The 19,372-nt window shown below is 28.8% G+C and overlaps 1 protein-coding gene across 1 annotated transcript; it reads left to right on the top strand.

Moving 5' to 3' along the window:
• Nucleotides 1–1,604: 1,604 nt before the first annotated feature.
• Nucleotides 1,605–3,810, top strand: LOC107415987 (trans-cinnamate:CoA ligase, peroxisomal). Its single transcript, XM_016024438.4, has 2 exons — nt 1,605–1,999; nt 2,123–3,810. The coding sequence occupies exons 1-2, from the start codon at nt 1,802–1,804 to the stop codon at nt 3,674–3,676; spliced, it is 1,752 nt and encodes a 583-aa protein (XP_015879924.3). The 5' UTR covers nt 1,605–1,801; the 3' UTR covers nt 3,677–3,810.
• Nucleotides 3,811–19,372: the final 15,562 nt, after the last annotated feature.

Here is a 19,372-nt window from a genome sequence, read left to right as displayed (position 1 = left end):
TGTATTAATTAAAATATAGCAATATTAAATATAAATTTAAAATTATTTTTTATTGTGTTCAGCCAAATATTCTACTATTTATTTTATGAAGCACTTATTAATGAAAATATTATTTAAAATAGGTGATACAAAAAATAAGGGCTCAGAAAAAGGAAAAAAAAAAAAAACAGTTTAAGTATTTTTAAACAGTTGATCTCAAATAAGGTTCACATTATTTAGTTAAATTAAAATCCACATTTTATGATCATTGGATTCTCTTAATGGGTTATGTTTTATATTTTAAAGAAAAATCCAATAATTATTAAAGTTGAAACTTAATTTAATAAAATAAAATAAACCTTATTTAAGTTGGGTTATAAATTTGTGTGTATATATATATATATATATCAATTGAGATATATTTTCAATATTAATTAGTAGTATTTTTTTTGTGCAATTCACATTTCCTCAAAAAGTTTTTGCTTTTATAACAAAAAAAAAATTATATTAAAAGTCTAATTTACCAATATAGATATGATTTTTTTTTTATTATTTACAATAATTTTTCATCTATCTTCTCAAATCAGCAAACTTTATAGGTGTATGTGTGAGTGACTTATTAACTAAGCCAACCACTAATATATATACAATTTGTTCATATTCTACATGCACTATTCCATGGATTCAATTTTCTATTTTTTTTATCCTTATTATTATATACCATTAAATATCATGATGTCATTTAATTTAAAATCATTATTAAAACATAAAATAAATCAAGGGAAACAAAAATGGTTATTTTTTATCGGACAGGAATGAAAGAGGAAGATGGAGACACAATATATATCTTCATCCTTATATCCTTATCTTCATTCAAAACTATTTTTCTTCCCGTATAACATGAGCATATTCCAAAGCCAATCTTATTATTTGGTTCAAAAAATTGCAATTACAAAAACTAATTTCTCACCATTTTCCTAGCAAAATAATTGCCCAGTTTGATTTCCTTTTCTATTTTACCAATCAAAACAAATATTTAAATAATATGTAAAAATTATAATAGATTCGTAATTGAGAATGGTACATGCTTATACAATAAAAAGGATAAAGATTCTAAATTTTGATTTAAAACTACAAAACTAGAAGTTATAATCCTTAATAAATTTACGGGTTCCAGCTTCCAATATAAATTGAGAACATGGTTGTATCACTAATTAATATATATATATATATATATATATATATATCAGTATTATAAATGTATTCACATGATGCTAAATTAATGTCATTGTGAATTAGTGGTGATCATGAAGTGGGGAGGTCAAGCAGCCAGCCCCTTTATGAAATAAATAGATGTGAAAACACATAATATATTTTGAAAAGAATTAAACAACCAAACCCCAAAAAAAAAAAAAAAAAAAAAAAAAGTGAGTGCATGACGCACGACTTTACTAAATTAGAAACCCCAGTACTAGTCAGCTGGTCTTCCTTTTCCCATATAATTCCTCTGTTTTACCGACCAAAACCTCCACTTTGTAAATCTCATCGCAATTTCCCTTCAAATTTCCAAACAATTATCAAAAGCCCCCCTACCCACCTCTACCCTTTAACTCTCTTTCCCGCTCCCTCCTTTCATTTTCCTAATCAAAAACCAACTCTATAAAAACCCATCCCTCTCTCACTCTCCAACCCTGCCTCACTTCTTCTTCTTCTTCTTCATCTTCATCTTAAAGCTTCTTATACATATTTCTTTTCCTTCTATATCTCTCTCTCTCCCTCATTTTTCTTTTCATTAAATTAAGCAAACTATAACTACTTAATCATGGATTTGCTTCCCAAGTGTGATTCAAATTATGCTCCTCTCACTCCTTTAACTTTCTTGAAGAGAGCCGCTTCCTTTTATGCCAACCGTCCCTCAATTATCTATGAAGGAACCAGCTTCACATGGCAGGAAACCTTCGATCGTTGCTGTCGTTTAGCTTCTTCCCTTCGATCCCTCAACATCGTCAAGAACAATGTCGTAAGTTTTTTGCAGAGACGTTTATTATTAAACATAGCTTTTGAAGCGGTTATCTTTTAATGTGTCGTTTTTTCATGAACTTAATTTTTCTTTTTCTTTTTTTTTGGTTCCTTTTCTTTACAGGTCTCAGTTCTGGCTCCCAATATTCCGGCCATGTATGAGATGCATTTCGCGGTGCCGATGGCCGGAGCCGTCCTCAACACGATCAACACCCGTCTAGATGCAAAAAACATAGCACTGATTATTCGGCATTCAGAGGCCAAAGTCTTCTTCGTCGACTACCAATATGTTCCTTTAGCCAGCGAAGTTCTCCGGATTCTGATGGCTGATTTGAAAACGACGTTGTCGATGCCGTTGGTCATCGTCATCGACGACGTCGACAAACCGACCGGTACCCGGCTTGGAGAGCTCGAATACGAGCAGCTGATCAGAAATGGAAATCCCAACTACAACAAATTTGAAATCGAAGACGAGTGGGATTCAATCGCTCTCAATTATACTTCCGGAACGACGTCCTCACCGAAAGGAGTTGTGTACAGCCACAGAGGAGCTTTCCTCAGCACTCTCAGTTTGGTTATGGGATGGGAAATGGGAAACGAGCCTATCTATTTGTGGACTCTACCGATGTTTCACTGCAACGGGTGGACCTTCACGTGGGGAATCGCCGCTCGTGGTGGTACCAACGTTTGCCTCCGTAATACGACGGCGTATGACATATACAGAAACATACACACACATAAAGTGACCCACATGTGCTGTGCTCCAATCGTCTTCAACATCCTTCTAGAAGCCAAACCCAACGAACGCCGGAAAATCGAAACTCCGGTGAAAATACTCACCGGAGGAGCTCCACCTCCGGCGGCACTGTTGGAAAAAATCGAGCCATTAGGATTTGAAGTAACACACGCCTACGGCTTGACGGAAGCCACCGGACCGGCTCTGGTGTGCGAGTGGCAGGCGAAATGGGACAAACTTCCGGCGGAGGATAAGTCGAAACTGAAAGCGAGGCAAGGAGTTGGGATCTTGACACTGGCGGATGTGGACGTGAAGGAAGTGAAGACGATGAAGAGCGTGCCTCGGGATGGGAAAACCATGGGGGAGATTGTTCTGAGAGGAAGCAGCATAATGAAAGGGTATTTCAAAGATGAGAACGCCACATCCAAAGCGTTCAAGGACGGTTGGTTCTTGACCGGAGATGTCGGTGTAGTACATCCCGATGGATATCTAGAAATCAAAGATCGATCGAAAGACGTGATCATATCGGGAGGGGAGAATATAAGCAGTGTTGAATTGGAAAGCATATTGTATAAGCATCCCAAAGTGTTGGAAGCAGCCGTGGTGGCAATGCCTCATCCTCGTTGGGGAGAGAGTCCTTGTGCTTTCGTCGCACTGAAGAACAACTCCGGTTCGGTCTCCGAGAAGGAGTTGATCACTTATTGCCGGAGGAATTTGCCGCACTTTATGGTTCCGAAGAAGGTGGAGTTTCTGAATGAGCTGCCGAAGACTTTGACCGGGAAGATTCAGAAGTTCGAATTGAGAGCTCAGGCGGTTGCACTGGCTGCCACCGCGGCGACAGAGACGACAATGGCGGTGGTGGATCGGAATAGCCGGGGAAGGTCGAAGGAAAAACATCCTACGTATAATGATCAGCAAGTTCTTGCCATGTCACGCCTTTGAAATATTTTACCGTTAAAAAAAAAAAAAAAGAATAAAATGTGTACAGTGGGTTTTGTTATTGACAATAGAATATGTTAAAGATAATGAGTGTTTTTGTTTCGTTTTTTGTTTTATGAAAGTAAAATTTTATTTTATTATTATATTTTGGGTTTCTAAAAATAATCTTACACAATAAACAAGTTAAATTTTAACTACCAATTTGCGTTCTGATTCACGAGATTGTATGGGAAACACGTGTGAGCTGTGTACAAGGAAATTTATGTTGATTCGATTTGGTTACACATATGTTAAATGGAATATTCTCTGAAAAGGATTAAAGGTTATTTGTTGGCTGACTTACAGTCAGCATAAAAAGAAAAGAAATGTTTTCAAATTTGTACTCACTCAGTCAAGTTGAAAATATCATGAATTTGAATTACCACCTTCTAAATGCATAGATGGAAGAAGATCACAGCCTCTGCAAAAAATTTTATGTTTTAAAAAAAAAAAAAAAATTAAGATCTAGGTTGGCTATGACATGCTATATTTTTAACATATGGCATCGCATCCAATTGCTTGGAGTGGTTACCGTACCATCGTCTTAATTAAATTTTCTGATAACCGTAAGCCTGAAAGTTAAATGTATGTTTGACCTTAGAAAATACATGGGAAAAGGGGGGGGGGGGGAAAAAAAAATAGAAGAATTTTAAAATTCAATGTTGTTCTAAAATAAGTTTAAAAAAAAAAAAAAAAGAACGGAAAACTGAGAGAAAAAGTTTTCATTGGAATATGGAATTCTAGTTTTTTTTTTTTTTTAACCTAATTAGAGGAAAATTGAAATTTTTGGGAAAAACTATTGGTCCTCTCTCTCTCTCTCTCTCTCTCTCTCTCTTCTCCTGGCTCCAGCTGCTAATTTTCAGCCATTGAAACTTCCGGCAAGTGCTCGCCTCTGGCGACGTTGAGGAGGAGACTTCGTTGAACCTCACTGCATTCCCGTATCTTTAAAAAATAAATAAATAAATAAATTTGTGTTATCTTTTTTTTACAAAATATAAAAATAAAAAATAAAAATTGAAATTTTTAAGAGGCTGTAATCCTCAAAATTTATTATAAAATTCAAATAGAAGAGAAAAATTAATATGTTTTGACAGGAAATTAAAATAATTATAAAAAAATATTGAAAATAAGAGAAAATTTTCTTTATGTTTTTATCAACATCCAATCAAGATAGAAACCTTAATAAGGGAAATCTTTTTTTTTTTTTCTCATACTTTTTTTGTCCCCTTTATTTTTCCATCCAGTTTTTTAATCTAGTTTTTGTTGTAAAAAAAGAGAGGGAATGTTTTTCTAATATAATTTTTTTTGGTAACAAATATTTCTTTAATATAATTGAAAAACATACATTTTTGTTTTAATTAAAAAATATATTTATTGGATAATCCAATTAATATAATTAAGATAAAATACTTGTGTAGTTGGTATTTATTATCCATATTTGAATTATCAAAGAATTTATTTCAATTGTAGCAGAAAAAACAATTATTTGGGACGAGGAAGTATAGTAAATTATTGCCATTGGGCATATTTAAGGCATAAAAATTACGCAAGATTCTATTCCCAAAAATTAAAAAAAAAACAAAAAAAGAAAAAGAAAAAGAAAAAGAAAAAGAAAAAGAAAAAGAAAAAGGTGAAGATAAGTTAAAATATTTTTTATGATATTTTTTGTCAGGTATTTCTCACAATGGTTCTCAATGATTAATATTGGTCAGGAGCCCATAATTATTGTTGTGTTCTGTTTTGTTTTTGGGCTAAGGGACAATAATTACGGGATGATCCAATTATTTGATTTCATAATGCAATTTTGGAAAAATTTCATTCACTCCATCAAAATTTCATTCAATGAAAATTCATTAACATTTTTAAAGTTTAAAAAATTATCAATTATATTTTTAAAATTAGAAAAAATCATCATCTCTCATGTTGGACTTGATTAGTAAACTAATTTACTAAAAGTGCCATCACAACCGCACATTAGTGGCAGTTATTGCCACCTAACTTGCATGTAAACACTTGATAATCAAAACTCAAAAGTAATACAATCACCCGACAAACATAAAAGTCTTTTATATAATATTATTTTTAAATTTATAAAGCACTAATTTAGCTATAGAAGCATAAATTTTTCTCAATCTCAATCTTGAATATCATTGTCTATATATATAGATGTATATTTCCAATAAGAAATTGCCATTATCAGTGGAAAGTTGTGACATTAATTTGAGAGAAACGAGCAAAGTAGTCAAATCTCTACTTACACAATCACCAATCAATCGCCATCGCCCCCACTAAATCCACATTCAAAATTTTTTTTTTAAAAAAAAAAGAAAAAAAGAAAAAAAAGAAAATCATAATCCATCTTCTGTATAGAACCCTCATTCAATTTATGCCGCCAGCAAATTTGCAGCCACCTTCAATGGTTCTACCTAAAGGCACCATCTCCTTTCTTACGAAAGCCGCCATCACAACTAATTTCTTATGTATCTTTAAGCATTTAAATTAATTTAAGAAGGTCAAGAAGGAGAAGAAGAAAGCTCTACTTGGTATAGTTTCTTGGAACTTAAAAGTAGCTGTTTTTGGAAAGTGCATGAATAATATTCAGGAAATATTTTAGACCTTCAAAAATACTAGTTTTAATCAAAGTTAATAAAAACCGCTTTTTCAGATAATACTTTCAGAGAAGTTAAAAAAGTGTCTAAAAGGGTCAAAGAAAAAAGAGAGGAGAGGAGGAGAAGAAAAGGAGGATGATTGGTACGAAAGATATTGTGTAAACAACCAAAATGAAAGGTCACTGCCAAAACAACAACCCGAAAATGAAGGAAAGCCAAATGGATACTTTAAAGTCGAAAGGAAGAGGGACCGCAATTTTGTTTTTTCGAAAGAAGGGGCTGCCATTTTGTTGAACTCCTATCTTCTCCTTGTCTAAATTACTTGTCTCTTTGTTTCACCATCTTTTCACTTCTTTTCTATGTTTTAGTGACATACAACTTGAAATATCATACCACGACTTGAAGCAAAGATTCAATTCTTGTCAAAGGTTACATAAAACTTTTAAAAATTCACGTTCGATAATAAATAAAAATAAAAAATAAAAAAGGAGAAAATTCTTAATAGAAATTACTCAGTGTAATGAGTTGGCTTGGAATGTAGACAGAATCTAGAGGCCGTCCACATGACCCGTGAAAATTTAATTGCGGTGAGAAGAAGTATTTTTTCAGGGGGGAAAAAACAGTGAAAAAAGACTCTACAATTCCCATTTAGCAAGCTGTTTTAAATTTATGTACAAAATTAAAAAAAAAAAAAATTAGTGTGAAAATAATGGATGTAAGTTTACCTGTTAGATACAAGTGGACTTAATTAATCCATAAGCTCTTTACCACCAAGTCACTAACATTGGTAATTAATGATAATTAACCACATAGTGGTTTTAGTAATTAAATTATTTAGAGCTAAAATGATCGAAAGTAGTTTTTAATATTGTTTTGCGGCAGAAATATGCTTACAGCATACTAGCTCTAAAAGTTATTAAGTACGTACCTTTTAGGAAATTAATTTTGCAGTTGAATAATTTTAATATTAATTTTTTGAAAAAAAAAATTTGTATACGGAATTTATTAGCTAATGCCCTTGTAGTTTCTACCGTTTATCAAATTTTTATGTTAATCCTTGGAAAAAGTTTTTAGAGAGTATATATATATATATATATATATAGAATACCGAATAGCATCTTTAATCATTTTATTTATTTTGTTATTAAATCAGTAAAAATAGAAAGTTATTAAAAAAATCTCGAGTAAATCCATCTATAAATATATTGTTAAATTGATATGGTAAGAAAAAAAAATCACTATTAAAATAATCTTTTACTTATAAAAAATCCATTACTCATTTTAAATGGTTTAAAAAGCATAATTTTTTTTATTAAAAAATCAATTATTTGATAAAAAAAATAAACTAATAAAATATCTAATTAATTAATAATTATAAATATTTTTTTAACATATTATAATTAAAAAATAATTTTAAAATTTATTAAATATTTATACCATTTAAATTTAAACAATATCAATTTTATACCACATATATATTTATTATCCAAAATGGCTTATAAAACATGCATGGCATAATTTTGGTTAGATAAATCACTTCCAACAGTTAGTATTATATTGACACGCAAAACCCATACCCTTTTACAATTTGCTTTTTTAAAATAAAAATAAAAAATGAATAGATAAATAAATAAAAACACAATAAGATCCCACTCCGTGGTGTCGCGAGCCCCATTACTCGACAGCGAGGCATGTGTCTGATCTATGAAACACCGTACTCAAGGATGGAAAAATTATCAGATGTGACCAGATTTGCTAACCATTAACTAGTGATCCTCTCATTATGAACGTTTGAGGGGGCCAATCTACATTGTTTTGTATTCAATTAAAGTGAAATGCTGATTGGATATTCAGCCCAAAAAGAAAAAAAACCGCTGATTGGATATTAAATAAATAGATAGATTAAAAAAGGAAAAATTAATAATGGAGATAAGAAAAAGCAGCTTGGTTGTGTCATTATTATATATTGGGAATGTGTCTCCACCAACTAGAAAGTAATAAGTTATTGCAATCCCAACTACAAATTAAGGCTACCAAAATCATTACTTGAAAGACTGTAAAGTTAGCTATTTTGGTGCGCAGAGATTAATTAAAAAACTGTATAGGAGCATGTTTGGGATGCTAAGAGTGTACTAAATTTATTTTGTCTTAACAAAAATTTAAAATATATAAGTTTATTCCACTACAATACACTTCAACGTTCCAAACCGACCCTAAAAATCCAGTTTTTATGTCAATACGTGATCAATTCCAATGCAATACAATGTTTGATAATTTTAAGTCATTAATGATTCCATTTTAGTTTTATATCAAAATTTAACAATAGCATGTCGTTTGGCATTACCAATAAAGATGTTTTAAATTAATTTTGATCTTTGATAGCTGTGCAGTGCTTTCAATGAAGGAATGCAGTATGAACAAGGGAAAAAAAAAAAAAAAAAGCCTATGAAAATTCCAAAATCTCATTAACTATCCTATACTTTTTCTCTTCATATTTGATTTCAAACTATTATCCTTTTTCCCTGTATATATGGTTAATTTATATAATTTTTTTTTTCAGAAATACAAAAGTTTAACAGCCAAAAAGAAAATTGGTGTTTTGAGCCCTCTTACTCTAAAAATAACCAAATTTGATGAGTCATACCGTTATTATTATTTTTTTTTTTTGTAGTTAATTGCATTTTGGTATTTATAATTTATAAAATTTTATAATTTAATATCTTTAACTTTTAAAAAATTTCAATTTAAAGTTTTGTTTCTTCAATTTGTTATAGGATAATTTAATCTCTAAGTTGCTAAACAAATTGGTGATTATGTTATCTAGAAACTTGTTGCAAAGTTTGTAAAGAAAGAGATTAAAGTGTTGATTAAGGAGAAAAAAACAACTGTGGAGATGAAACTATTATCAATTTATTTGATCAAATTAAAGATTGGTCAAATTAGAGATTAGACCAATCTACAACAAATTAAAAATTTAAAAATCTAAATAGCTAATTTAAAAATTTAAAGACTTAACTCATAAAATTTTAAAAATAAAAAATAACAAAATATATTTTTCTCCGAAAACATCTCCGATAGGATGCCATTTTGGCGTTGCATTGTCAAATTATAGTATATGAGCACCTTTTTGCTTTTCCAATGACAAGTGACAAATTTTGCATTTTTGATGCCAAATTTGGCACCAAATTTACGATTGGCAAAATTTATCAGTGGATCCCACTTTCATATAAAGTTTGTGAATCCCTACCATTTAATGAATTAATTAATATTATTTTTGTTTTTAATTGATAAAAAGTAATTAAAAGCGGATCCCATTCCTATTCTATAGAAATTAAAATTTTGCATTATTATTTTTTGCACTATCATTGGAGCATAAATGGTAACATTTGGCATTAATATTGAAATTTATCATTAAAAAATTTATATCAATGCTCAATTATATAAATAATAATGACATTTATCCTCAGAGATACTCTCATATATGTCCATGGATCCTCTGCATTTTTATTTGATAAAAGGCAAATGAGAAGTGGGTATGAAGCAAATAGATGAACAAAAGCAACTGAACAAAGATATAAAGCTGATTGAGTGGTGTCCATTTTTGTACCCCAATAACAGGAGGAAAATTAGTCATGATGAACATAATGACCGTAAAAGTAGTCTTTTAAGAGACGGGGACCGTCTACATGATAATGGCCATCTATAGGCAAAATCAAGTCCCCATTCAGCCTTCTGTATTTAAAAAGTAATTGTTTTATAATTTAATATGTATAAACTTTAAACAACTAAAATTGTTAAAGAACTACTTTTTTATGTATAGGGTAAAGAAGCTATCAGTTTTACTAATGGGTTTCAATTTGAAAGCCATCAGTTTTAATCAAAGGTAGATCATGAATTTTGCGTTGAAACCTCCAAAAAAGTGGATCACCAAATATGCATATTGCAATTTTATAATCAACGAAAAAATATCTTGTTTCTTGAATTCAATGAATCGCTTGGTTCAAGAATCAAAACGCAAAATGAAGAAAATACTAAATTTTATTGTCAAAGAATTTGAAGGAATGATGTCTCTTAAGACGAACCAACAAAATTTCTATCTAAACTGGCAAATAAGTCTTTAATTACAAATTAAAGTACCTATATATATATATATATTACCAAAAACAAAATAATATATGTGTATGTATATATATATATATATATATCTATCTAAAATAGCAGTTTCATTAATAAAAATCAGACTACATGATGATTTGTTAAGGACATTAGTAAGCCATGTAGGCCATTACTACAAACGCAAAGAGTAATTGACTATAAGGAATAAGCCACCTTATTCATTTCCATGGGTATTTAATAGAATTAGAACTTATATCTACCAACCAACATTTTAGCTTCTTTAATGATATTGCCTTCAATAGCTCGATATTCGTTCTTCATTTTGCACTGTCTGCTTGAACGGAATCACCCTCCACCACACAATTGATGTCTAAATCTCATATCAACTCCCAATAGTAAACCTTCCATTAGAGCAAAATCTCAATGGATAACAAGTGCTTCAAGAGGTTGAAATAAAAAAATTAAAAAGAAAAAGAAAAAAATGATGTATATAACTAATAATTTGAAATTTTGATACATTTATCTTTATTTCATGAAATTGACTCTTTTTTAAGTAAAGTTTAATAAAAAAATAAATTTAAGAAATTCAGTTAAATTTGACCTTTAATTTAATGAAAAATTTGGGAAATTAAATTGAATGATATTACAATTTCAATTAAAAGTTTCATTGTAAGTTTCTTCAATCAGCTATAGACTCCAGTATAAAATGTGTCGTCACTAAAAGGTCATGAGACTTCTAAAAAAAAAACTGTAATTTAAATTTATTTAAAAAAATAAAAAAGATATTAAATAAACAGTTAAAATACTTTTTAAGCCAACAATAAAAAATCCATTAATGTTTTAATAAAATTTCTTCTTACATAAGCTCTACTCGAAGAAATTTTACAATAAAAAACTCTTTTTATATGAGTTATACCAAATAGATCCCAAAATTTAACATTCTTCCATATTCAGATTAATTCTCCCGATCCTTTATATCAAAAAGTAAACTTAAAAAATAAAAAATTCAGTTCAAATCTTATCCTAGTGGCCTTAGAGGCGTTATGAATGTGTTGTGGACCTTCACACATCTGTTGTAAAAATCTGACCATAAAGCCCAATTTAGTTGAAGAGAGGCCGTAGATAGAAACCCAACTTTAACCAAGTGGAGACCAGTTAAGGAAGCCCAATTTAAGGTTTCAGCATGGTGTACGGTTTTTTGGATCTTGGATTTTCTAACCCAGGAAGAGCACAGAATACATGATTGGCCGTTTGTAATGAGTTGTTGTTGTTGTATTTTGTTGTTTTTTGGGTTTTTTTTTTTTTTTTAATTAATATATAAAAGACTTAGCACACTAAGGAATGCTTAATCAAATAGATAACCAAAAAACAAATGGATTTTATGCTGTAATTAAACGACGATAAACCATGAGTACAATCTGATTCTCCAAGAGGATGTGTCTCGGTTCACCAAATCTCCATTTAAACAACCTCATGAATAATTTCAAATGAAGTTTCCAAGACCAAATACAAAATTTGTCCTTCTTAATTAGCTCCACTCTGCCCAAAACCTATTTCCTTATGTTATAAAACCTTAATCGAATTAAAAAAAAAAAAGAAAAAAAAAAGAAAAAAAACGACGCTAGAAAGTCTTAGTCCCAACTAGATATACCATCGGGGCTTTTAATAAGGAGACCAATTAAGAAAAGTCTTTTTAGTGAGGAGACCAATTCGAATTATTGTCTTGTACTTTGGAATATGCAAATATAATATGGATTAATTATCCTCAATGCTAAGGTCTTTCAATATTGTTATTGAAGTCGCCTTTATCTACTCTTTAATATACTTCCTTAATTTCAAGGTTTATTTTTTTAAATAAATAAAAAAAATCGTCCTTTGAAGGTAATAAAAAGATGGTATGCTTAAAATAGCCGTCCAAGTTCAAGAACGACAAACTCTTTTTCATGCAATCCATCTAAAAGAGGATGTAGGATAATAATATTTAGCTTTTAAAGCCTCAACGGTACCAAAAATTTTACAACAATTCATCAAAATTATTTTACTCAATAAACCTATGAATAACCTCCAATTGTTTAATGGCAGAATCGAAAACCATGTCAATCTGTTTACAAAAATAAGGTTAATTTTGATAAATATGTAGTCCCTTTAATATAAAAATATTATCTATTTATGTGGAAATTTTATGGAACATGTCTTTGTGTCGTCTCTCTCTCTCTTTCATGCGTGGATTGATAAAACTTCACATGCATCCTAGTCAATTTCTGTCTGAGAATTTTAAAGTAAACAACCTAAAATAAGTTATCTCTTCTTCTCTTGAATTATTTTAGTGCAAAGCCACCTTTTAGCATTTATATAGAATATATGGGTCTATGTCTGTATACAATGGATACTAATTAAATATTGGGAACCATCTTTTTTCTCATTTTTAAATTATATATTTAATATAGAAAAATATCTGATGCAAATTAAACCTACCCAAATGATGTCAAAAGCCCCCCAATCATTTTTAAATTATATTGTAAATTGCAACCTACAATGCTTGCATTTTCGTACGTCGCTTCCTATATATTGTCGGTAATGATTCATCACTTCTTATGTAACTTTAATGTAGACTTAATTATTAATTAAATATACCCTCCAATCTTAGCAAAGAGTGAGAGTTTCGCAGAAAAAAAAAAAAAGCTCAAGAGACACAGGATAGAGGAGATGTAGAAATGAAAAGGAAACAAAGACTTACTTGTGAACGAGAGTGAAAATTTTAAATGAACTGTCATAACTTAATGGTAAGACAAAGTGGGGAAGAACGGAAAAGGGAATAGAAGATCTCAATCTTAGATCGTTTCCAAGTTAGGTTACCATATATATATATATATATATATATATATATATATATATTAATATGACCTTTAGATTGAGCCATTGACATACAATGCCTAATAAATTAATATAATTTTATTTTGCAATAGAATTTTTATTAAATTATAACCTAATTTGATAAATATTTTTTAACAAATCATTTTGGACTTTTGATTACATATGTCCTAGAGTAGATAAATATTGAGAATTTATTAACAGTTATATATGTTCATGATTTATATACTGTTAAATATATCCAGTTAATAAATAAGATAATATTTATCAAGAATAACACTTGTTAAGAGTACATTTGAAAATGATTCTTAGAAATCACTACAAATGATTTTTAAAAAAAAAAACTTAATTGGTACTTCTCAACAAAATCATTAAAAATGATTTTCGATTATTTTTGTCAAACAATAAAAAAGTGTTTTTATCCTTTTTGCAACACTTTTAAATCTTAAAAAATTGCTTTGAAATGAATCCTAAATATCTTGATGTATAAAATCAGTCCCTTTGTAAAACTCCCAAACACATTTTCAATTGTATATCATAATTTTGTGCTCCTTTTTTATTGTACAAAAGTACATGCATTTTAAAGAAATTAAAGATGAGAAACTTGAATCCTACCATTTTGAAGGTGTATCTAATTTAGAATATGAAAGATTTTAAAGTGTTTAAAAGTTTAAAGGTATTCGATTTACATTTTAAAAAAGTTTATACAAGTTCAATGATATTCACTTCAAATTTCAATAGATTTTATAAAAGTCCATTAAAATTCAAATGTATTCAATTAGAATTTTATAAAAAATTTTTAAAATATAGTGATATTTAAAAAAATTATTGATTTTAAAAGATTTTAAAAAATAATGGATTTTAATGGATTTGAAAGGAATTTAATAATAAAATTGTGAAAAAAATTATCAATATAAAATTCAGCTTTGAACTTAAAGATTTTTTTGAATTTTTATAAATTTTTTATGAAATCTAATTCTATAACAATCTGTTATATCCTTTAAACTTTATAACTCATTTTAAATTTTTTAAATTCTAAATTAAATGTATCCCTAATACTTCATGTATAGAAAAAAAAAAAAACTGCAACCTAATTACTTAACTTCTAATTTACTAAAGAAAATTTTCATGGGCCAGAAGCTTGAGATTTACTGCCAGCTGGAAAGGGACAAAGTCCATAATTACATATATATATATATATATATATATATATATATATAGATAGAAGAAAAAACTGCAACCTAATTACTTAACTTCTAATTTACTAAAGAAAATTTTCATGGGCCAGAAGCTTGAGATTTACTGCTAGCTGGAAAGGGACAAAGTCCATAATTACATAATTACAAAAATTTTCTTCCAACCGGAAGTCACTGGATTAATAATGAGCCAATGGCATAAAGTGTTAAAAAGACATATGCTTTAAATATATGGTCAGAAATATGCATAAGCAATGAATCTGTGCAATCATAATATATTGCAGCCAACCTAAATCTGGAATTGATTTGATACGACAAATTTTAGTACTGTTGCTATGGAAAGTGATAGAACAGAAAACAAACAAAACCAAAAATGTAAAGGCAAAATAATAGACGTAACTTTTGGAAAACTTCGTGGAGAATTCTGAATACTGCGGATAAAAAGGTTTGACAATAATTGAATAAAGACACCTATGTAATGATTTTATACTGTAAATGCATAATGATTATATTTTCCTATAAACGGAGTGCCTTAATTTATTTAAAAATTAAGTTTGGCCTAAGCTTGTCGCTTGGGAAAAAAAAAAAAGAAAAAAAAAAAAGGGAAAATTTTAATGCAAGAGTTTGAACAACTCAAATGCTTCAAACAATAAAAGCATCACTGTTTAGTTTTGTGGATATTGAACATGTTTTAAATTCTACAAATAATACATGCCGTAAAAATTAATATCACAGTAAAATATTGTGGTTCTTCAAGAACTAAAAGATGTCCCACTTGAGATATCTACAGTACTGCTTCTGTTTTTATGCAGTAAAAAAGATCAAATAAAAACTACAATTGTCTTTTCAATGAAATAATAGTATAGCTTTTTTTATAGCGTAAATTATAAACCATGTAGCTTTGGCTACAGTGTAAAATAACTTTTCCACTCCTTTTATACATATAGTTAAGAATTTTATTTTATTTTTTTGGATTTTGAAAGTGGGGATATTTGACCTTAGGCTTTCGGTCTGGGAAAGAGTGGAATTTGCTATTTAATTGTTCCTGACTATGTATATGGAAAAAAATTTTAATACTCATGGACTATTAAGTGGCTGCATATGATGCTCTGCCACGTGGAATATTTTCCACATCTGCAAACGCTTCATTTCTTTGATAAACGGAGTTGTCTTTTGCAACAAAAAGTGGAGTTGAAAACCACATGTCGTTTGTATTACTGAACTAGATTATTTTATGTTTAGATTAATTAAATTGGAATATTTTAAGTTTAATTCAATATTATTGAACAAGACTTTTATAGTTTAGTCCATTTTTGCAGTATAAGCAGATCGAATGAACAAGTTTGAGGTTTTGGTTTCGGTGGTTCAAAGTAAATTGGACTTCCAGATTATTATTGTTATTATTTTTTTTCTTGTTTGCTGATAAAGTGAGTTAGGGTATTCAGCAGAGAAGACGAAGTAAGAGAAAAAGAGCAAAGGGTTTTGAAATTCTGGTTTTTGGTGCGGCAGAGGAGGAGAGTTCATTTAGAAGAGAGAATAGTGCATTTAGAGCTTTTGATGATCTGGAAAACAATACACATGGCACAAGATCATATGCAAGAGTACATAGCCACTCAGTACTCTCGAGTACTAGAGTTTTACCAATATAAACATAGTCAAGAATTAAATTGGAAACAATAAGACCTTAAATGCAACTTTTTAATTAGATAAGTGTCTCATATGTATTTTCAAGAAGTACATCAATTGTTTTTTTGTTTTAGGTTAGAGATTCTTATGTGATAAGTTTGTCGTGTTGAGGTGAACAGTATTTTTGTGAAGCCGCATAGTTTGGATAGGCATGATTACAAGTTAGATGCTAACACCATCTCAAAATGATTTTATTCATTAGAATTTATGTGGTAAGGAATTTGAAATATCGATAGATAATATGTATTTTAATTTTTTTTCCAATAAATTATGTTTAAATTTTTAAATGAAATGAATTAGTATGCTATGACAGATAGAAGAGTTTTTAAATTGATAAGAAAAGAAAAAGAGAAAAAGCTAAATAATTACTGACTTTCACAAGTAGAGGGTTTTTTTTTTTTATCATCTTATCTTAACAAGTTTTTTATACAATATCATTGAAGATGATTTTTTAAAAAATTATTTGTTAATCTAATGTGGCATAGATTTTTTAAGATAGACAAAACTAATAGACATTTCAATAAAGATGCTCTCAAATAACCATGCGAATTAGTATTTATCTATAATAGAGATTAGAAAGGTTTGTAATATATGTGACATAAATAATGTTCATTTAATAAATATTCAACTAAAAAATTGATATGATTTTATTTAAATCTTAATTAATTAATGATATGTATATCTATTTTTTCTTTTAAAAGGTAATAATAATTAATAATGATAAAGATTATTATATTAAGTCATACTATCTAACTGAGTTTTTTTTTTTTAATGAATTTTTTTATTTTTAATGTCACAAAAAAAATTAGCAATTTATAAAGGTATTGGAGATGCTTTGATTTTGATGTTGTCAAATTAAATCATCCAATCCATAGAACAAAAAGTTTTTATAATCAAGATCATATATATATATATATAAAAACAGAGCAACAGGTGAATCTTAGTCACATAAAGTGAAAAAAGAAACAAAAAAGAAAAAAAAAAAGAAAAAAAGAAAATTAGTGCTTTTAAGCTAAAAAATAAAAAATCTGAACCTGAAACAGTAAAGAGAAATGGGACATAAATATATACAGTAATTCAATAAAAATTAAACAGAGAGTCTAAATATAATTCCAAAAAAATGGTCCATAATTAAATGATTGGTGTTGGTGATGTTAATTTGTATTACCAGTTTTAGGCCACACATATACTTATTCCCTACTGGCAATGATTTCCTGCCGACTCTGAATTGTCAACATTTCTGGAGGGAATAAAGTATACGTGTGGCCAAAAAACACATGAGTAAATAGAGGACCCTATGCATGACATTAACTGAGTCTGACTTACATCCACCGTTCTATGATTTTTGACATAAAACTACTGGTCAAAACCCAATGTATACATGCGTAATATAATATATATATATGGATTAAAAGTATGCATGATAAAATATCATGAACTAATTTGATGTTGTGAAGGAGAAACGTTCCATGCGTTTAAGGAAATTCATGCTCCATCATTATAAATCATCTATTCATAGGGCCACATTCAATTTATTCCACATAATTTGTCGTTTATATTAATAATCCAAAGCACATTTATACAAAATTCACTCAAAAAAAAAAGAAAAAAAAAAGAAAACACATTGTACAATTCTATATGTTAAGTAAGAGGCAAACCCAACGGTCAACTGGCATGAAAAACTCACCAGTCACCATTACTTTTGAAATTGAAGTAGTACAAAAATGGTTTCTTGTAGTTATTCAAAGCTCTAAAAGTTTTATTTGGAGCAAATTGCATTACTATAATATTGATTCCTCATTGTTTCCGTAATATGGGTGAGAATGTGTAGGTAGATTTTAAAAAATTACAAGTACTTTTTTAACTTTTATTGGATTGGAAAAAGTAGTTACTTTGTCATTATACCATTCCTTAATAATGTCTTAATAAGGAAAACAAAAACAAAAAAAAAAACACTTTATGATAATAATATTTCACTAGTCTGCCTGTACTCTACTTAAAAATATATAGAGATATATATACTTTAACAAACATAACAACAAAATAACACTGTGTGATGTGAGATTTATTATTCTATTAGCATTGTGTAATTTAAATTTACAAATTTAAGATACCCCGCTGAAACTATATATCCTGCCAAAAATGAAACACAGAAGAGTATCTTATATTCCAATTAGGGAAAAGATTTGTCAGAAATAAACCGCGAATATATTCCTGGCAAATCGAGGTATTTTGATTTTTATAAAATTGTATCATTAATTGAAAACCAAATCTCAATCTGAAGTAATATGTAATAAACCAATTCAAAACAAAAATCTGAAAAGAAATATTAATAAATAACAACAATCTAATCGTCTCAAAACAATAATAATATTAAATACAATATTCATTAAAAAAAAATAATAATAATAATATTAAATACAAGAATTCTACAGTACAAACTCCTAACTCCTCGATTATTTTGTCTCGTCCAAAAAGAGAAACTCCTCTCTATTTTTGTCAATGTTGAAGAAATGCAGAAATTACAAAAAGCACATCCCTCAACAATTGTATATCTGCTTCAAAAATAATAATAATAATAATAAAATTATACCAATATTTATATACATTTTAAAACTTTTCACATGTAAATTTTCACACTTTCAATTACCAAAAAATAAATACAATCAATGTTCAAACTGTAATTGACATTATAAGTGCATTGTCATATTATATACACTGGTTTTAATATTTTATAAATGAAAACTTAGATTTTGTTAAAAATAAGTGAGATTGAAATAAAATGATTTTTTTTTTTTAAAAAAATAAATTTTTATAAAGCTGACAAAACAGATAGGGGTATTATTGTAATTTAATCCATTGATAAGATGGAGGGGCGGCAATTTTGTGTTTGTACTTATTTAACGTATACCTTAAAACAAGTGGATTTATTTAAATTGGTTATTATTATTATTATTTATATGATTTTAATTTTTTTTACGTTATGATATAGATTTATTCATTAATATTTCCAAATTGCCATGCCTAACAAGGACAGCAATCTGCATGCGTCGATTTGAAATTGGAAAAAAAATTAAAAAGAAAAAAAAGAAAAGAAAATGCAGAGGGCTATTATAGAAATCTGGCAAGTACCGCAATGGACTATTTAGATATTGCAGTTTGAAACTGCCTAAAAAGTAGTG

Source organism: Ziziphus jujuba, chromosome 4 (assembly GCF_031755915.1).
Source record: "Ziziphus jujuba cultivar Dongzao chromosome 4, ASM3175591v1".
Classification (NCBI taxonomy): Eukaryota; Viridiplantae; Streptophyta; class Magnoliopsida; order Rosales; family Rhamnaceae; genus Ziziphus; species Ziziphus jujuba.
Note: the sequence above shows the minus strand (reverse complement) of the source record. Positions and strands in the feature narration are given on the sequence as shown.